This window comes from Saccopteryx leptura, chromosome 1 (assembly GCF_036850995.1).
Source record: "Saccopteryx leptura isolate mSacLep1 chromosome 1, mSacLep1_pri_phased_curated, whole genome shotgun sequence".
Taxonomy (NCBI): Eukaryota; Metazoa; Chordata; class Mammalia; order Chiroptera; family Emballonuridae; genus Saccopteryx; species Saccopteryx leptura.
This window is the reverse complement of record NC_089503.1, coordinates 6,383,956-6,397,573: the sequence shown is the minus strand read 5'-3', so window position 1 is coordinate 6,397,573 and position 13,618 is coordinate 6,383,956. Positions and strand designations below refer to the sequence as shown.

The 13,618-nt window shown below is 43.7% G+C and overlaps 1 protein-coding gene across 6 annotated transcripts in view; it reads left to right on the top strand.

Annotated features, from left to right (window-relative positions):
- KDM2A (lysine demethylase 2A) overlaps positions 1-13,618 on the top strand; it is a 111,107-nt gene that overhangs the window by 48,795 nt on the left and 48,694 nt on the right. For all 6 annotated transcript variants that reach the window (XM_066344782.1, XM_066344791.1, XM_066344737.1 and 3 more), the window contains 3 exons: positions 11,272-11,410; positions 12,443-12,521; positions 12,710-12,756. In XM_066344782.1, the coding sequence (XP_066200879.1) occupies positions 11,272-11,410; positions 12,443-12,521; positions 12,710-12,756 (265 nt within the window). The remainder of the gene's footprint in view (positions 1-11,271; positions 11,411-12,442; positions 12,522-12,709; positions 12,757-13,618) is intronic.

The window sequence follows — 13,618 nt, the reverse complement described above, 5'->3', positions numbered from 1 at the left end:
TGATCCCACGCTCAAGCTGGTGAGCCCACACTCAAACCAGCAACCTTGGGGTTTCAAACCTGGGTCCTCAGTGTCCCAGGTTGATGCTCTATCCACTGTGCCACCACCTGGTCAGGCTAAGTGAAATTGACATTTTCATACTAGAAAATGGAAACTTAAAAGAATGTAAAACTCAAGGGCAGTACCTGGACCTAGGCCCACATCCACTTCCAACTCCATCTGCTTTGTTCTCATTATGTAGTTTTGCTGATGATAGCAAATAATAAATACTGAGGGCCATACCTGAAGGTTAGTCTCTGAGAATTTTAACTTGGTTGAAGGTGATAAGTAATGGTTTAGATGTGATTATTAATTCTGGAGAAATTTAACAAACGTGATCATTAATTTGCATCATTGGTTTCTGTGATAGCTTGAGTAGAACTGCTTTATTAAAGTATTCCTTTTGCTATTGGACTCTTTAATGCTGTGGATCAGTTTACCACTGTTATACTAATGTTTCTAGTAAATTCAGAAGTGAAGACATAGTTTTGTCTGCTTTAACTTGGCACAAATGGGTGACTGAAAGCTTAGAAGAAAAATCTTGCCAGGGTTATAATATAGTCATGGTAGTATAAAGGGGAGGAGTGTATTTGTGGGAAACAATTTAAAATACTAGCTCTTGATCTTTTGCCAATTCCTTGTAGAGCATTTATTCCTAGACATGAAATTTCATGACTCCTCTATATCTCAAATTTGAAAAAGAGGTTATAGTTGGTTAGGAGATTGACTTTTGTCTATGAATCAATATATTAATCACAGAGGTCATGGAGGAAAGAATGTAGCAAGTCTGGAAATACATGCATTTGTTTTATCTGTTTGTTTTCTTAAGTGAGAAGCGGGAGGCAGAGAGACAGACTCTGTCATGCGCCCTGACCAAGATCCACCCAGCAAGCCCCCTACTAGGTGATGCTCTGCCCATCTGGGGCCGTTGCTCTGTTATTTGGCAACTGAGCTATTTTAGCACCTGAGGCAAGGCCATGGAGCCATCTTCAGTGCTCAGGGCCAACTTGCTCCAACCGAACCATGGCTGTGGGAGGAGAAAAGAGGGAGAGAAGGGTGAGGGAGAGGGGTGGAGAAGCAGATGGTCACTTCTCCTGTGTGCCCTGACTGGGAATCGAACCTAGGACATCCACACACCAGGCCGACGCTCTACCACTGAGCCAACAAGCCAGGGCCTAGATCAGTGGTTCTCAAAGTGTGCACCAGGGTGCACTGGTGCGCCCTAGAAGATTTCCAGGTGTACCCTATGGTATTCCAGAGAAATTTGTGCTTGTTGGGGACCAAAAAACCAACAGGGTTTTTGGAGTTTAGATTTTTGGGGGAGAGAGCTGTGGGGAATTGGCTGTAAGCTGACAGTCTGCCCAACCCCCCACCTCACTTGCCTGATTAGGTTGCTAAAGGCTGTTAAGCTGTGGTGCTGGATTGTTTACCCCCCATGTTACCTGGAAAAAATGGAGGGCCCTGGCCGGTTGGCTCAGCGGTAGAGTGTCGGCCTAGCGTGTGGAGGACCCGGGTTCGATTCCCGGCCAGGGCACACAGGAGAAGCGCCCATTTGCTTCTCCACCCCTCCACCGCACTTTCCTCTCTGTCTCTCTCTTCCCCTCCCGCAGCCAAGGCTCCATTAGAGCAAAGATGGCCCAGGCGCTGGGGATGGCTCTGTGGCCTCTGCCTCAGGCGCTAGAGTGGCTCTGGTCGCAACATGGCGAGCCCAGGATGGGCAGAGCATCGCCCCCTGGTGGGCAGAGCATCGCCCCTGGTGGGCGTGCCGGGTGGATCCCGGTCGGGCGCATGCGGGAGTCTCTCTGACTGTCTCTCCCTGTTTCCAGCTTCAGAAAAATGAAAAAAAAAAAAAAAAATTGAAGGAAAGTTTCTTCTATCCTTTGTTTGGTATAAAGTTAAGATGATATGTATGGTGGCGGTTTTCTGCACTCAACTAAGAGTAAAAAGAGAGGAATTCTTCAATGTATGGATGAGGAAATAAGAGTTTGCCTTTCAAATATATGCCCAAACATTGAAGAAATTGCTAGGACACATCAGGCTCATGTTTCTCATAAACACAAGAATGAAAAAACTTAACTCATTTGTGCTGGGACCTGCCGAATTTACTAAATCTTACTAAGAATATATCTATGTATATAAAAAGATAACTTTTTTGTTGTTTTTGTATTTTTTAACCCTTCTTTTTTACGAATTCTAAAAAGCATAACTCAAAATATGTAACAAAAATGTTTTTTAATGTCAGAATAAATTTAATTTTGTTGTACTTATTTCATTTACCAAAAAAGCATGCTTGGGCCCTGGCCGGTTGGCTCAGCGGTGGAGCGTCGGCCTAGCGTGCGGAGGACCCGGGTTCGATTCCCGGCCAGGGCACACAGGAGAAGCGCCCATTTGCTTCTCCACCCCTCCGCCGCGCTTTCCTCCCTGTCTCTCTCTTCCCCTCCCGCAGCCGAGGCTCCATTGGAGCAAAGATGGCCCGGGCGCTGGGGATGGCTCTGTGGCCTCTGCCTCAGGCGCTGGAGTGGCTCTGGTCGCAACATGGCGACGCCCAGGATGGGCAGAGCATCGCCCCCTGGTGGGCAGAGCGTCGCCCCTGGTGGGCGTGCCGGGTGGATCCCGGTCGGGCGCATGCGGGAGTCTGTCTGACTGTCTCTCCCTGTTTCCAGCTTCAGAAAAATGAAAAAAAAAAAAAAAAAAAAAAAAAAAAAAAAAAAAAAAAAAAAAAGCATGCTTGGACTTTATATTTTTTTCTTTGATATTTGACTTAATTATTATAACATATTTCTCAGAAATTTGTATATAGTGCGCCTACAATTATTTGTAGGAGTTTAAATGCACCCCAACTTCAAAAACTTTGAGAACCACTGGTCTAGATACATTTATTTATATAAAATCTTCTGGCTTCGAATGACTGCTTGCTATCTGCCTAAACTCTCACCTAAGACTTAGGTGAAGCAACATGCGACACATTTTATGATTTATGTCATTTACTGAGCAGATGTCTAAAGTTAGTGTTTTTCACTATTTCTGACTATCCTGTAAGGTTCATAGTACCTTTCTTAGTGACTGACTGGCAGAAAAGTCACTCTTTGTCTTCAGATTTAAGATAAACTTCTGTGTTTTCTTTTTTTCTATAAATTGCTCTTGCCTAACAAATACACTAATCTTTACCTTCCAGGAACTGAAATAGGATGGCTTGCATCATTGCATCAGTTACAGAAGATGATGAAAAAACTAGACATTATGTTTGCTTCTGTGTTCTGTGTATCTGTTGCTATAGAAACAAACCAGGCATTAAACAGAAATGTTCAGGGAGTATTTGAATATCAGTACATGTTCATTGGCTAATGAAAATAAAGTTGAGAAATTGGTTGAATTGAGGGGAAAACTGAGTATTTCCGAGTTCATTATTATTTTTATTTTTGGTGGATGGTATTTTTTTATTGTATGCAGGTAATTTAAAGATTACTTCCTAGTGATTAGACCTAAAATTTCCTTCTTTTCTGCTTTAGGTGGTAATTACAAAAGGCAAACATTTTATATTCCTTTTGAATTATGATTTCACTGATTTTTTTTTTAATGTCAGAAGAACACTAAGTTTAAAAGTTGCCCTGGGAGCCCTGGCCAGTTGGCTCAGCAGTAAAGTGTTGGCCCAGCGTGTGAAAGTCCCAGGTTCGATTCCCAGCCAGGACACACAGGAGAAGCGCCCATCTGCTTCTCCACCTTTCCCCCCCCTTTCTCTCTGTCTCTCTCTTCACCGCCCGAAGCCAAGGCTCCATTGGAGCAAAGTTGGCCTGGGCGCTGAGGATGGCTCCATGGCCTCCACCTCAGGTGCTGGAATGGCTCCAGTTGCATCTGACCAACGCCCCAGATGGGCAGAGCATCGACCCTAGTGGGCATGCCAGGTGGATCCCAGTCGGGAGTCTGTGTGCCTCCCCCCTTCTCACTTCAGAAAAATACAAAAAAAAAAGTCCTTGGAGCTACAAAAAGATAGTAAAGATTTGAAAGAGCAGCACAGAAGGTAAAGAAATTGCAAGTCTTTATTTCATAGTTATTCAAGAAGTACAACCCTCGCCTGACCAGGCGGTGGTGCAATGGATAGAGCATCGGACTGGGATGCAGAGGACCCAGGTTCGAGACCCCGAGGCTGCCAGCTTGAGCGCGGGCTCATCTGGTTTGATCAAGGCTCACCAGCTTGGACCTAAGGTCGCTGGCTTGAGCATGGGGTTACTCGGTCTGCTGAAGGCCCACGGTCAAGGCACATACGAGAAAGCAGTCAATGAACAACTAAGATGTCGCAATGAAAAACTGATGATTGATGCTTCTCATCTCTCTCTGTTCCTGTCTGTCTGTCCCTATCTATCCCTCTCTCTGACTCTCTGTCCCTAAAAAAAAAAAAAAAGTGCAACCCCAAGAAAACTTGGACATTGACAAATGCTGTTACTTCCCTATTTCTTCTTTTTCTGATGGTTCTACTAGGCTGCTTTTGGAGGATCAACGGAATGTTTGCATGTTGATAGGAAGTGTGATATTTCTGGTTACTGCTTTTGCCAGCATCCAAGTAGAAGAGTATTTATTTCTGTTAAAAAACCTTTCAGGAAACAAAAATATGCTTTTGGTATAACATTTGATTTTTTTCTATATAAGATGGTGTTGAGATACCTATCTTCATCATGAATTTCAAGGAGTAGTTTTGCTACTGTAGCCACATTTTTTCCTTTGCTGAATTGTGATATCATAGTTAAGTGTGCAGTAAGCACACTGAATAGCTAATATACCAAGTAGTTTATAGAAAAGCAGCAGTGCTGGGGAACACATCCAGTGTTTGAACTCATTTCTTAGGTGGTTGGTTTTATAGGGGGCATATTTGTGGTCAGGGTATGTGTATCCAGACCCAGAAATTTTAGGATCATTCTGTATATAGGAGGTATTTTACACTAGTTCTGAGAGAACTTTTAGTGGAAAGTTTACTTTGAGTTGTATACCTCTTTTGAGCTTTCTGCCTTCTTAGCTTTTTAAAATCAGAACAGACTTAGGTATGAATAACTTTGCCAAATACTATAGATAATGCCTTCCTTTTATGGGTTACTCTGTCTTGGAATTACTGTGATCTGCTAAAGAAATGCAAACTTTGAGATACTGAGAAATCCAGTAAGGTGAAAGGGATGCCCAGAAGTGATTGAAGAGGTCACTGCTCTAGAGCAGTGGTTCTCAACCTTTCTAATGCCGTGACCCCGCAATACCAGTTCCTCATGTTGCGGTGACCCCAAACCAAAAAATAATTTTGGTGGCTACTTCATAACTGTAATTTTGCTACAGTTATGATTCGGAATGTAAATACCTGATATGCATTATGTATTCTCATTGCTATAAATCAAACATAATTTAAACATAGTGATTAATCACAAAAACAATATTTAATTATATATTGAGAAATATTTATTACTAATGGACCTCCTTGCCTAGTGTATTGGGGCTACCAAATAGCTACTTAACTAATGGATCGTTTTTTTCCAGATTAGTGGCAAGTTTTCTATATAGAACAGTGTGAACTACGTCATAGGATACACTGCAGTTTCTGCACAGCATGGTATCTTTCAGGGCTCTTTCACACAATAAAGCAGCGGTTTCTGCGGTGGAATCCACATCTCATTTACTTCAATGGGAGACCCGTGGATTCCACAGAAGAGAGATCCCCTGTACAGCAGAAATGCAGTTCCGACACATTTCTTCCTCTCCTATTCAAGTCAATGGGAGGCCGCAGCAGATTCCGCTCAAATATAGAGCATGTTGCTTAATTTTTTCCACGCTAGAACTTTTCCTAGAGCAGAAAAATTCCAAAGGTGGAATCCGCCACCCAATAGACTTCTATAGGAGGCAGATCTTTTACACTGCAGAATCCGCACAGCAGATTCCTCAGTGTGAGGCCTCTTTCAGTCTATTGGGGTGGCGGATTCCACCTTTGGAATTTTTCTGCTCTAGGAAAAGTTCTAGCGTGGAAAAAATTAAGCAACATGCTCTATATTTGAGCGGAATCTGCTGCGGCCTCCCATTGACTTGAATAGGAGAGGAAGAAATGTGTCGGAAACTGTTATATCTCTGCCTCTTATTGAAATCAAAAGGAGGCTACGGCGGATTGTGTGGTAACCCGAGATTCTCGGGAGCTCTCTTCCACAAAATCCGCTGCACTCCCAATGAAATCAATAGGCGGATTCAATGCCGGAAACCGCTGATTTCAGCAGTTTCCTCATTCAGAATATGGAAAAATAGTGGGAGATATGGGAGATAATTATACATTGGGGAACAATGTAAATTACATCTTATAGTGGTCTCTTATAGTATAAGACCGATGTAGTTCACACTGTGTAAATGTATGGTACTGTGTAATGATTACACACAAAGCACCTTACAGTTACACAGTATTGTGTGTATGGTGTGTGTACTGTTTTTACATTATTAACCTTTTTACACAAGCAGGCTGTCTCGCAGGCTCTCTTGGCTCTCCACCTCTTGCCTCTCCGCCTCCTAGGCTTCTGTCCTCCGGCGCTTGCTGCACCCACCCACTGATGACGTCAGCAAGCACCGGACACACGTAATGTGCTGCTATGGACGAGCAGCCGCGCTGCTATGGACTGTGGAGCATTCCCCCGCTTCCCCCGCCCCTTAGGCCCTGGAGGGATGATGCAATCACGTCTGCGCATGACCGCAGGCATTCAGTTTGGAACGCACGTCCATAACGGCATGCGTTCAAGCTAAATAGCGCTGCTGCAGACGGTAGCGTGGTTTCTCAGTGGCCAAAGCCATCGGAAATATGTGTTTTCCGATGGCTTTAGGCGACCTCTGTGTTTTGGTCGTTGGACCCCCGCCAGGGTCGCAACCCACAGGTTGAGAACCGCTGCTGTAGAGGAACAGCATTCTTGATCCATAGTCCTTGGGGAACTCAGGTGTTCATTCAAGTTATACTGAATGAATAGACATTTCCTCTTGCATCACTTCTGTGAAGCCTTCACCAAATCCTCTGTTAGTTCTTCCTCTTTGACTTCTGTGACATTTTGTATCTACTTGTCTTAATACGTGTCCTGTTGAATTATATTACTATTATTTATTTACATGTCTGTCTCCCCCTACTGGCCAGAGATATCCCAGGGCTAGAACTAAGACCTTTATCTTGGTGTGCCGAGCATCTGGCTGTTATTCCGTATTCACCATGTCCCTATTTTATGAATACGTGCTCAAGTAATACTTTATAGTTTGGTCATCTAAATAGAATAAACAGTGATTGCTTATTGAAGGGTACAAGTCATTAACCCTGGAAAGTTCAAATTGCTTTTGAGCCTGACCAGGCGGTGGTGCAGTGGATAGAGCGTCGGACTGGGATGCAGAAGACCCAGGTGCGAGACCCCAAGGTTGCCAGCTTGAGTGCGGGCTCATCTGGTTTGAGCAAAAGCCCACCAGCTTGAACCCAAGGTCGCTGGCTCCAGCAAGGGGTTACTTGGTCTGCTGAAGGCCCGCGGTCAAGGCACTTATGAGAAAGCAATCAATGAACAACTAAGGTGTTGCAATGCGCAATGAAAAACTAATGATTGATGCTTCTCATCTCTCTCCATTCCTGTCTGTCTGTCCCTGTCTATCCTTCTCTCTGACTCACTCTCTGTGTCTATAAAAAATAAATAAATAAATAGAATTAAAAATTAAAATTGCTTTTGAGTGTAGATACAGTTGGAATAGCTTTCAGTTTGTGTCTGCTATTTATTGTGGCCCTGGTTCAGTGAGGGCTGACATCTGTGGGAGGATAAAGGCATCTCTTAGGCTGCCTAAAGTTACCTGTATGCCAAGCACCAAAATAAAAGCACAGCATGTTAGTAAACCATTCTGAATTATTAAGGGGGGCTGAAGGAGATTGGTGGTTGTTTTCCTTAGTGTGTTTTCCTACCTTTAGGGTTTCACCTGGAGCAGATTGTGTTATTATTACCTACTGATTTCCAGGTTATTGTGAGGATTGAGTATGCTTTTAAAACACCTAGAAATTTGGTTTACATTAAGGTAGGGGGAAAGGGGAAAAAACCCTTGGCTGTCTTTCAAGTGAAATGTAATTTTTCTAATAAATGCTAAATGACCATTGTAGAAACCACGTGGATTACCATATGACAGTTAAATAGTTATAAAGAAGATACGAAAATTGTCTTTTAAGACTAATTAGGTAATATTTTTGTTTTACAGAGACAGAGTCAGAGAGAGGGATAGATAGGGACAGACAGACAGGAACGGAGAGAGATGAGAAGCATCAATCATCAGTTTTTCGTTGCGACACCTTAGTTGTTCATTGATTGCTTTCTCATATGTGCCTTGACCGTGGGCCTTCAGCAGACCAAGTAACCCTTTGCTCAAGCCAGTGACCTTGGGTCCAAGCTGGTGAGCTTTGCTCAAACCAGATGAGCCCGTGCTCAAGCTGGCAGCCTTGGGGTCTCGAACCTGGGTCTTTCGCATCCCAGTCCAACGCTCTATCCACTGCACCACCGCCTGGTCAGGCAAGACTAATTAGGTAATATTTTTTACAATGAAAGTTAAGCAAAAGGTTTTTGGAAATTTTTTTAATTGTTCACTTAAACTAATTCAGCAGTCCTGAATTACATACTTACAGGTTGGTTTTATCTGTGAAAACCATATACAATATTCAATATTGGCACGTAACCAACAATTATATAGAGTACTATACCAAAGGAAGATGCCTTTCTTGATGGCAAAGTGGCAGAGAAATGTAAACTAAAATTGCAGAGCATTGCAAGAGAGCCCTCTGATTTAAATCAGCTGTCAAGAGGACAATCTTTTTTTTTTTTTTAATTTTTCTGAAGCTGGAAACGGGGAGGCAGTCAGACAGACTCCCGCATGCGCCCGACCGGGATCCACCCGGCACGCCCACCAGGGGGCGATGCTCTGCCCATCCGGGGCATCGCTCTGTTGCGACCAGAGCCACTCTAGTGCCTGGGGCAGAGGCCAAGGAGCCATCCCCAGCGCCCGGACCATCTTTTGTTCCAGTGGAGCCTCGGCTGTGGGAGGGGAAGAGAGAGACAGAGAGGAAGGAGAGGGGGAGAGGTGGAGGAGCAGATGGGTGCATCTCCTGTGTGCCCTGGCCGGGAATCGAACCCGGGACTTCCACACGCCAGGCCGACGCTGTACCACTGAACCAACTGGCCAGGGCCAAGAGGACAATCTTAATGGTCACTTCTTATTCCTCCTTTTCCTCCTCAGTGCCTGGCAACCACTAATCTACTTTCTATCTCTATGGATTTACCTACTCTAGACATTTCATGTAAATAAAGTTATATAATATGTGGTCTTTTTTGTGTGTGTGACAGACAGAGGATGGGTCAGATAGGGACAGACAGACAAGAAGGGAGAGAGATGAGAAGCATCAATTCTTCATTGCAGCACTTTAGTTGTTCAGTGATTGCTTTCTCATATGTGCCTTGGCCCGGGGGCTACAGCAGACAGAATGACCCCTTGCTCAAACCAGATGAGCCCACGCTCAAGCTGGCGACCTTGGTGTTTCGAACCTGGGTCCTCTGCGTCCCAGTGCCACGCTCTTATCCACTGCACCACTGCCTGTTCAGGCTATAATATGTGGTCTTTGTGTTTGGTTTCTTTCACTTAGTATAATGTTTTTAAGATTTTTTTTATGTTGTTGCACTTACCAATACTTCATTTCTTTTCATGGCTGAATAATATTCCCTTATATAATATTAATATACCACATTTTTTTAGTCTATTCATTATCGATTGGCATTTGGCTTGTTTCTGCCTTTTGGCTATTATGAATGCTTCCATGCACAGGTGTATGTAAGTTTTTGTAAGGACATGCATTTCTAATTTTTTTGGATATATATTTCAGAGTGGAATTGCTGGAACTGCCAAACTATTTTTGAAAGTGGCTGCACCATTTTACATTCCCATCAGCAATATATGAGGGTTTCAGTTTTTTCACATTCTTGCTAATACTTGTTATTGTCCATCTTTTTAATAATAGCCATCCTAGTGCATATGAAGTGGTCTCTTATTGTGATTTTAATTTGCACTTTCCCCTAATGACTAATGATATTGAGCATTTTCATGTGTTCATTGGCCATTTTTATAACTTCTTTGGGAAGACACTATCCTTAAAGCTAAATGTTGGTGGTTATTGTTTGGAGTGCTGTTGTTCAGATTAACTTTCTTCCTTTGTCTGATGTTAAAGAGTTTTTGCTTCATTAATTCAAATGTTGTAGTCTTTTTTTTTTGTGTGTGTGTGTTTTTCTGAAGCTGGAAACGGGGAGAGACAGACAGACTCCCGCATGCGCCCGACTGGGATCCACCCGGCACGCCCACCAGGGGCAACGTTCTGCCCACCAGGGGGCAATGCTCTGCCCCTCTGGGGCGTCGCCCTGTCGCAACCAGAGCCACTCTAGCGCCTGGGGCAGAGGCCAAGGAGCCATCCCCAGCGCCTGGGCCATCTTTGCTCCAATGGAGCCTCAGCTGCGGGAGGGGAAGAGAGAGACAGAGAGGAAGGAGAAGAGGAGGGGTGGAGAAGCAAATGGGCACTTCTCCTGTGTGCCCTGGCCGGGAATCGAACCCGGGACTTCTGCACACCAGGCCGATGCTCTACCACTGAGCCAACCGGCCAGGGCTTAGTCTATTTTTGAAGATTGTTTTAGGAAGCTTTTCCCTATGAAAAAAATTGTTTTATATCCTGACCTGAAACGTCTATATAAAGACAATTTGTCTGCATTCTGATGAGTGACGTAGACAAATAAAATGTTTATAAGGCCCCATTTACTTATTTATTTATTTAGAGGAGGGGAGGCAGAGACAGACTCCCACATGCGCCCTGACCAGGATCCACCAGACAAGCCCATTAGGGGGCTATGCTCTGCCCATCTGGGAACGATGCTCCGTTGCAACCAGAGCCATTTTTGTTCACATTTTTATTGTGATTTTATATCTCTAGGCTAAAAGAGTTAGCATAGGGAACAAATCACAAGTAGAGAAGCCAGTGGCTCATTAAAATTTTGTTTTATTCTATACATTTTTTGGTAAACTTGCTATTTAGTAAAGAGAAAGATCTTTAAGGCAGGGAATATTGATCCTTAACATAGCAACTGAAGGTGAAAGTAGCACTTTTTACATGTAGGGTAAACTGACCACTTTTAGATAGGTGTGAGAAAGTACATGCTTTCATCCTTAATGTTCCTCTCTCCCCAGCGTGGTACCATGCGACGACGCTATGAAGATGATGGCATTTCAGATGATGAAATTGAAGGGAAAAGAACTTTTGACTTGGAAGAGAAACTCCACACCAACAAATATAATGCAAATTTTGTTACTTTTATGGAGGGAAAAGGTCAGTATTATTTTGGTTTAGACCTGCAGTTCCGTAATTTAGGAAGTTTGGACTCCAGGAGCTGTGGCTCAGCATCTATATAATCAGAATATTGCCTGTTGATACTATGATTCTATTTACCTTTATTTTCTCTTATTACATAGTGCCTTTCACCACCACCCCCAAATGCTCCCACCCTATGAGTCATTCTCTGCTATATTAGAAGAAGCAAGCATTTATTAGGGCAGGAATGTTGTTGGCATTTTTTTTCTATAGGCCTCTTACTTTTTCTCCCTTCCCTTGGTTTGGGTTTAATTAGGAATAGTACAATAAAACCCCTTTTATGTGTGTAACCACCCACCATAACTGAGGTATGTGATTCCATCTGTACTATGCAGCTTTGCTTTTTGGCACACTGACAGGAATGTCATGGTATGTATTGTAGTAGCCAGAATTAGATTTTTTTTTTTTTTTTTTTTGTATATTTCTGAAGCTAGAAACAGGGAGAGACAGTCAGACTCCCGCATATGCCCGACCGGGATCCACCTGGCAAGCCCACCAGGGGGCGACACTCTGCCCACCAGGGGGCGTTGCTCTGTCACGACCAGAGCCACTCTAGCGCCTGGGGCAGAGGCCAAGGAGCCATCCCCAGCGCCCGGGCCATCTTTGCTCCAATGGAGCCTCGGCTGCGGGAGGGGAAGAGAGAGACAGAGAGGAAGGAGAGGGGGAGGGGTGGAGAAGCAGATGGGCGCTTCCCCTGTGTGCCCTGGCCGGGAATCGAACCCGGGACCTCTGCACGCCAGGCCGACGCTCTACCACTGAGCCAACCGGCCAGAGCCCAGAATTAGATTTTTTTGGCTGTGAAAAGACAGGGTGATGATAATTTCTACCTAGGATTTATGAGATGTCTCATTAATAGTACTACCCCCGTTGATTAAATTACAAATATACTGTGAAAATATTGACTTAGCAAATTTGTGAGTCCTGCTTCTCCGTTATCTTTTTCCAGCTATATCTCTTGCCTTTCTAATAATTGTTTCCCTATGGTGACAGATTTTAATGTAGAATATATCCAGCGGGGTGGCTTAAGAGACCCTCTGATTTTCAAGAATTCCGATGGACTTGGAATAAAGTAAGTATTCTCAGCCTGACTGGATATAGTTGTAAAATGGCCATGTTACACCTAGGGCTGTAGACAATGCAGTATGGATCATTGATGATTAATATAGTTTTTTAGTTCTTTAAGAAAAAACTCACACTGACTAGAGAAGTGGGTGCTTCCCATTTAAGTTGTGCTTATTTAAGGTGTTTGTTTCGTAGGATGCCAGATCCAGACTTCACTGTGAATGATGTCAAAATGTGTGTGGGTAAGTATTAAGCTTGTGGCCTTTGTGTCTTTGAGGCAGTGGTTTTAGATTTAGGACTGAGTCTTAAATCTCTGAGATTTGAAGTCTTAGAAACATTGAAGTATATGTAAATATTTGATTGAAGTAGGTACTACTTGAAGTAGTTTCTTGATTGGAAACTACTAGTTAGCAACTGAGAGTTTTCTCAAAAGGAATTATAAAGTTGCTTTGTTAAGCATTCATTATATGTAGAATATTTGAACCTCTACTTCTTTTCTACCTACCTACCCTTTTTATCTCTTATGTTCTCCATCTCCCTTTTCTCCATGAAGAGCCTGCCTTCTAGGGCAGCCCACCCAGGAAAGTGAAATTTTACATCTCTGAGCCAAGAATGAAGCTTCCTTCCTATCTGTAATTCCTTTTACCCCTAAAACCAGTAGAGAAATTTACAGGAAATTTTTACCAATGCTACATTTGATAACTTGGTTAAGGATTGAAACTTTGTAAACTGAGAAGTAGATCCATTAAAATTTCTCTTCATCAGTGACTGGTTAACTTGCGTCTTTTATATGATTATACTTTATTATATTCAAAATTAGGAAAAAGGCCCTGTCTGGTTGGCTCAGTGGTAAAGCGTCGCCCTGGCGTGCAGGAGTCCCGGGTTTGATTCCTGGCCAGGGCACACAGGAGAAGTGCCCATCTGCTTCTCCACCCCTCCCCCTCTCCTTCCTCTCTCCCTCTCTCTTCCCCTCCCGCAGCCAAGGCTCCACTGGAGCAAAGTTGGCCCGGGCGCTGAGGATGGCTCTGTGGCCTCTGCCTCAGGCGCTAGAATGGCTTTGATTGCGGTAGAGCGACGCCCCAAGATGGGCAGAGCATCGCCCCC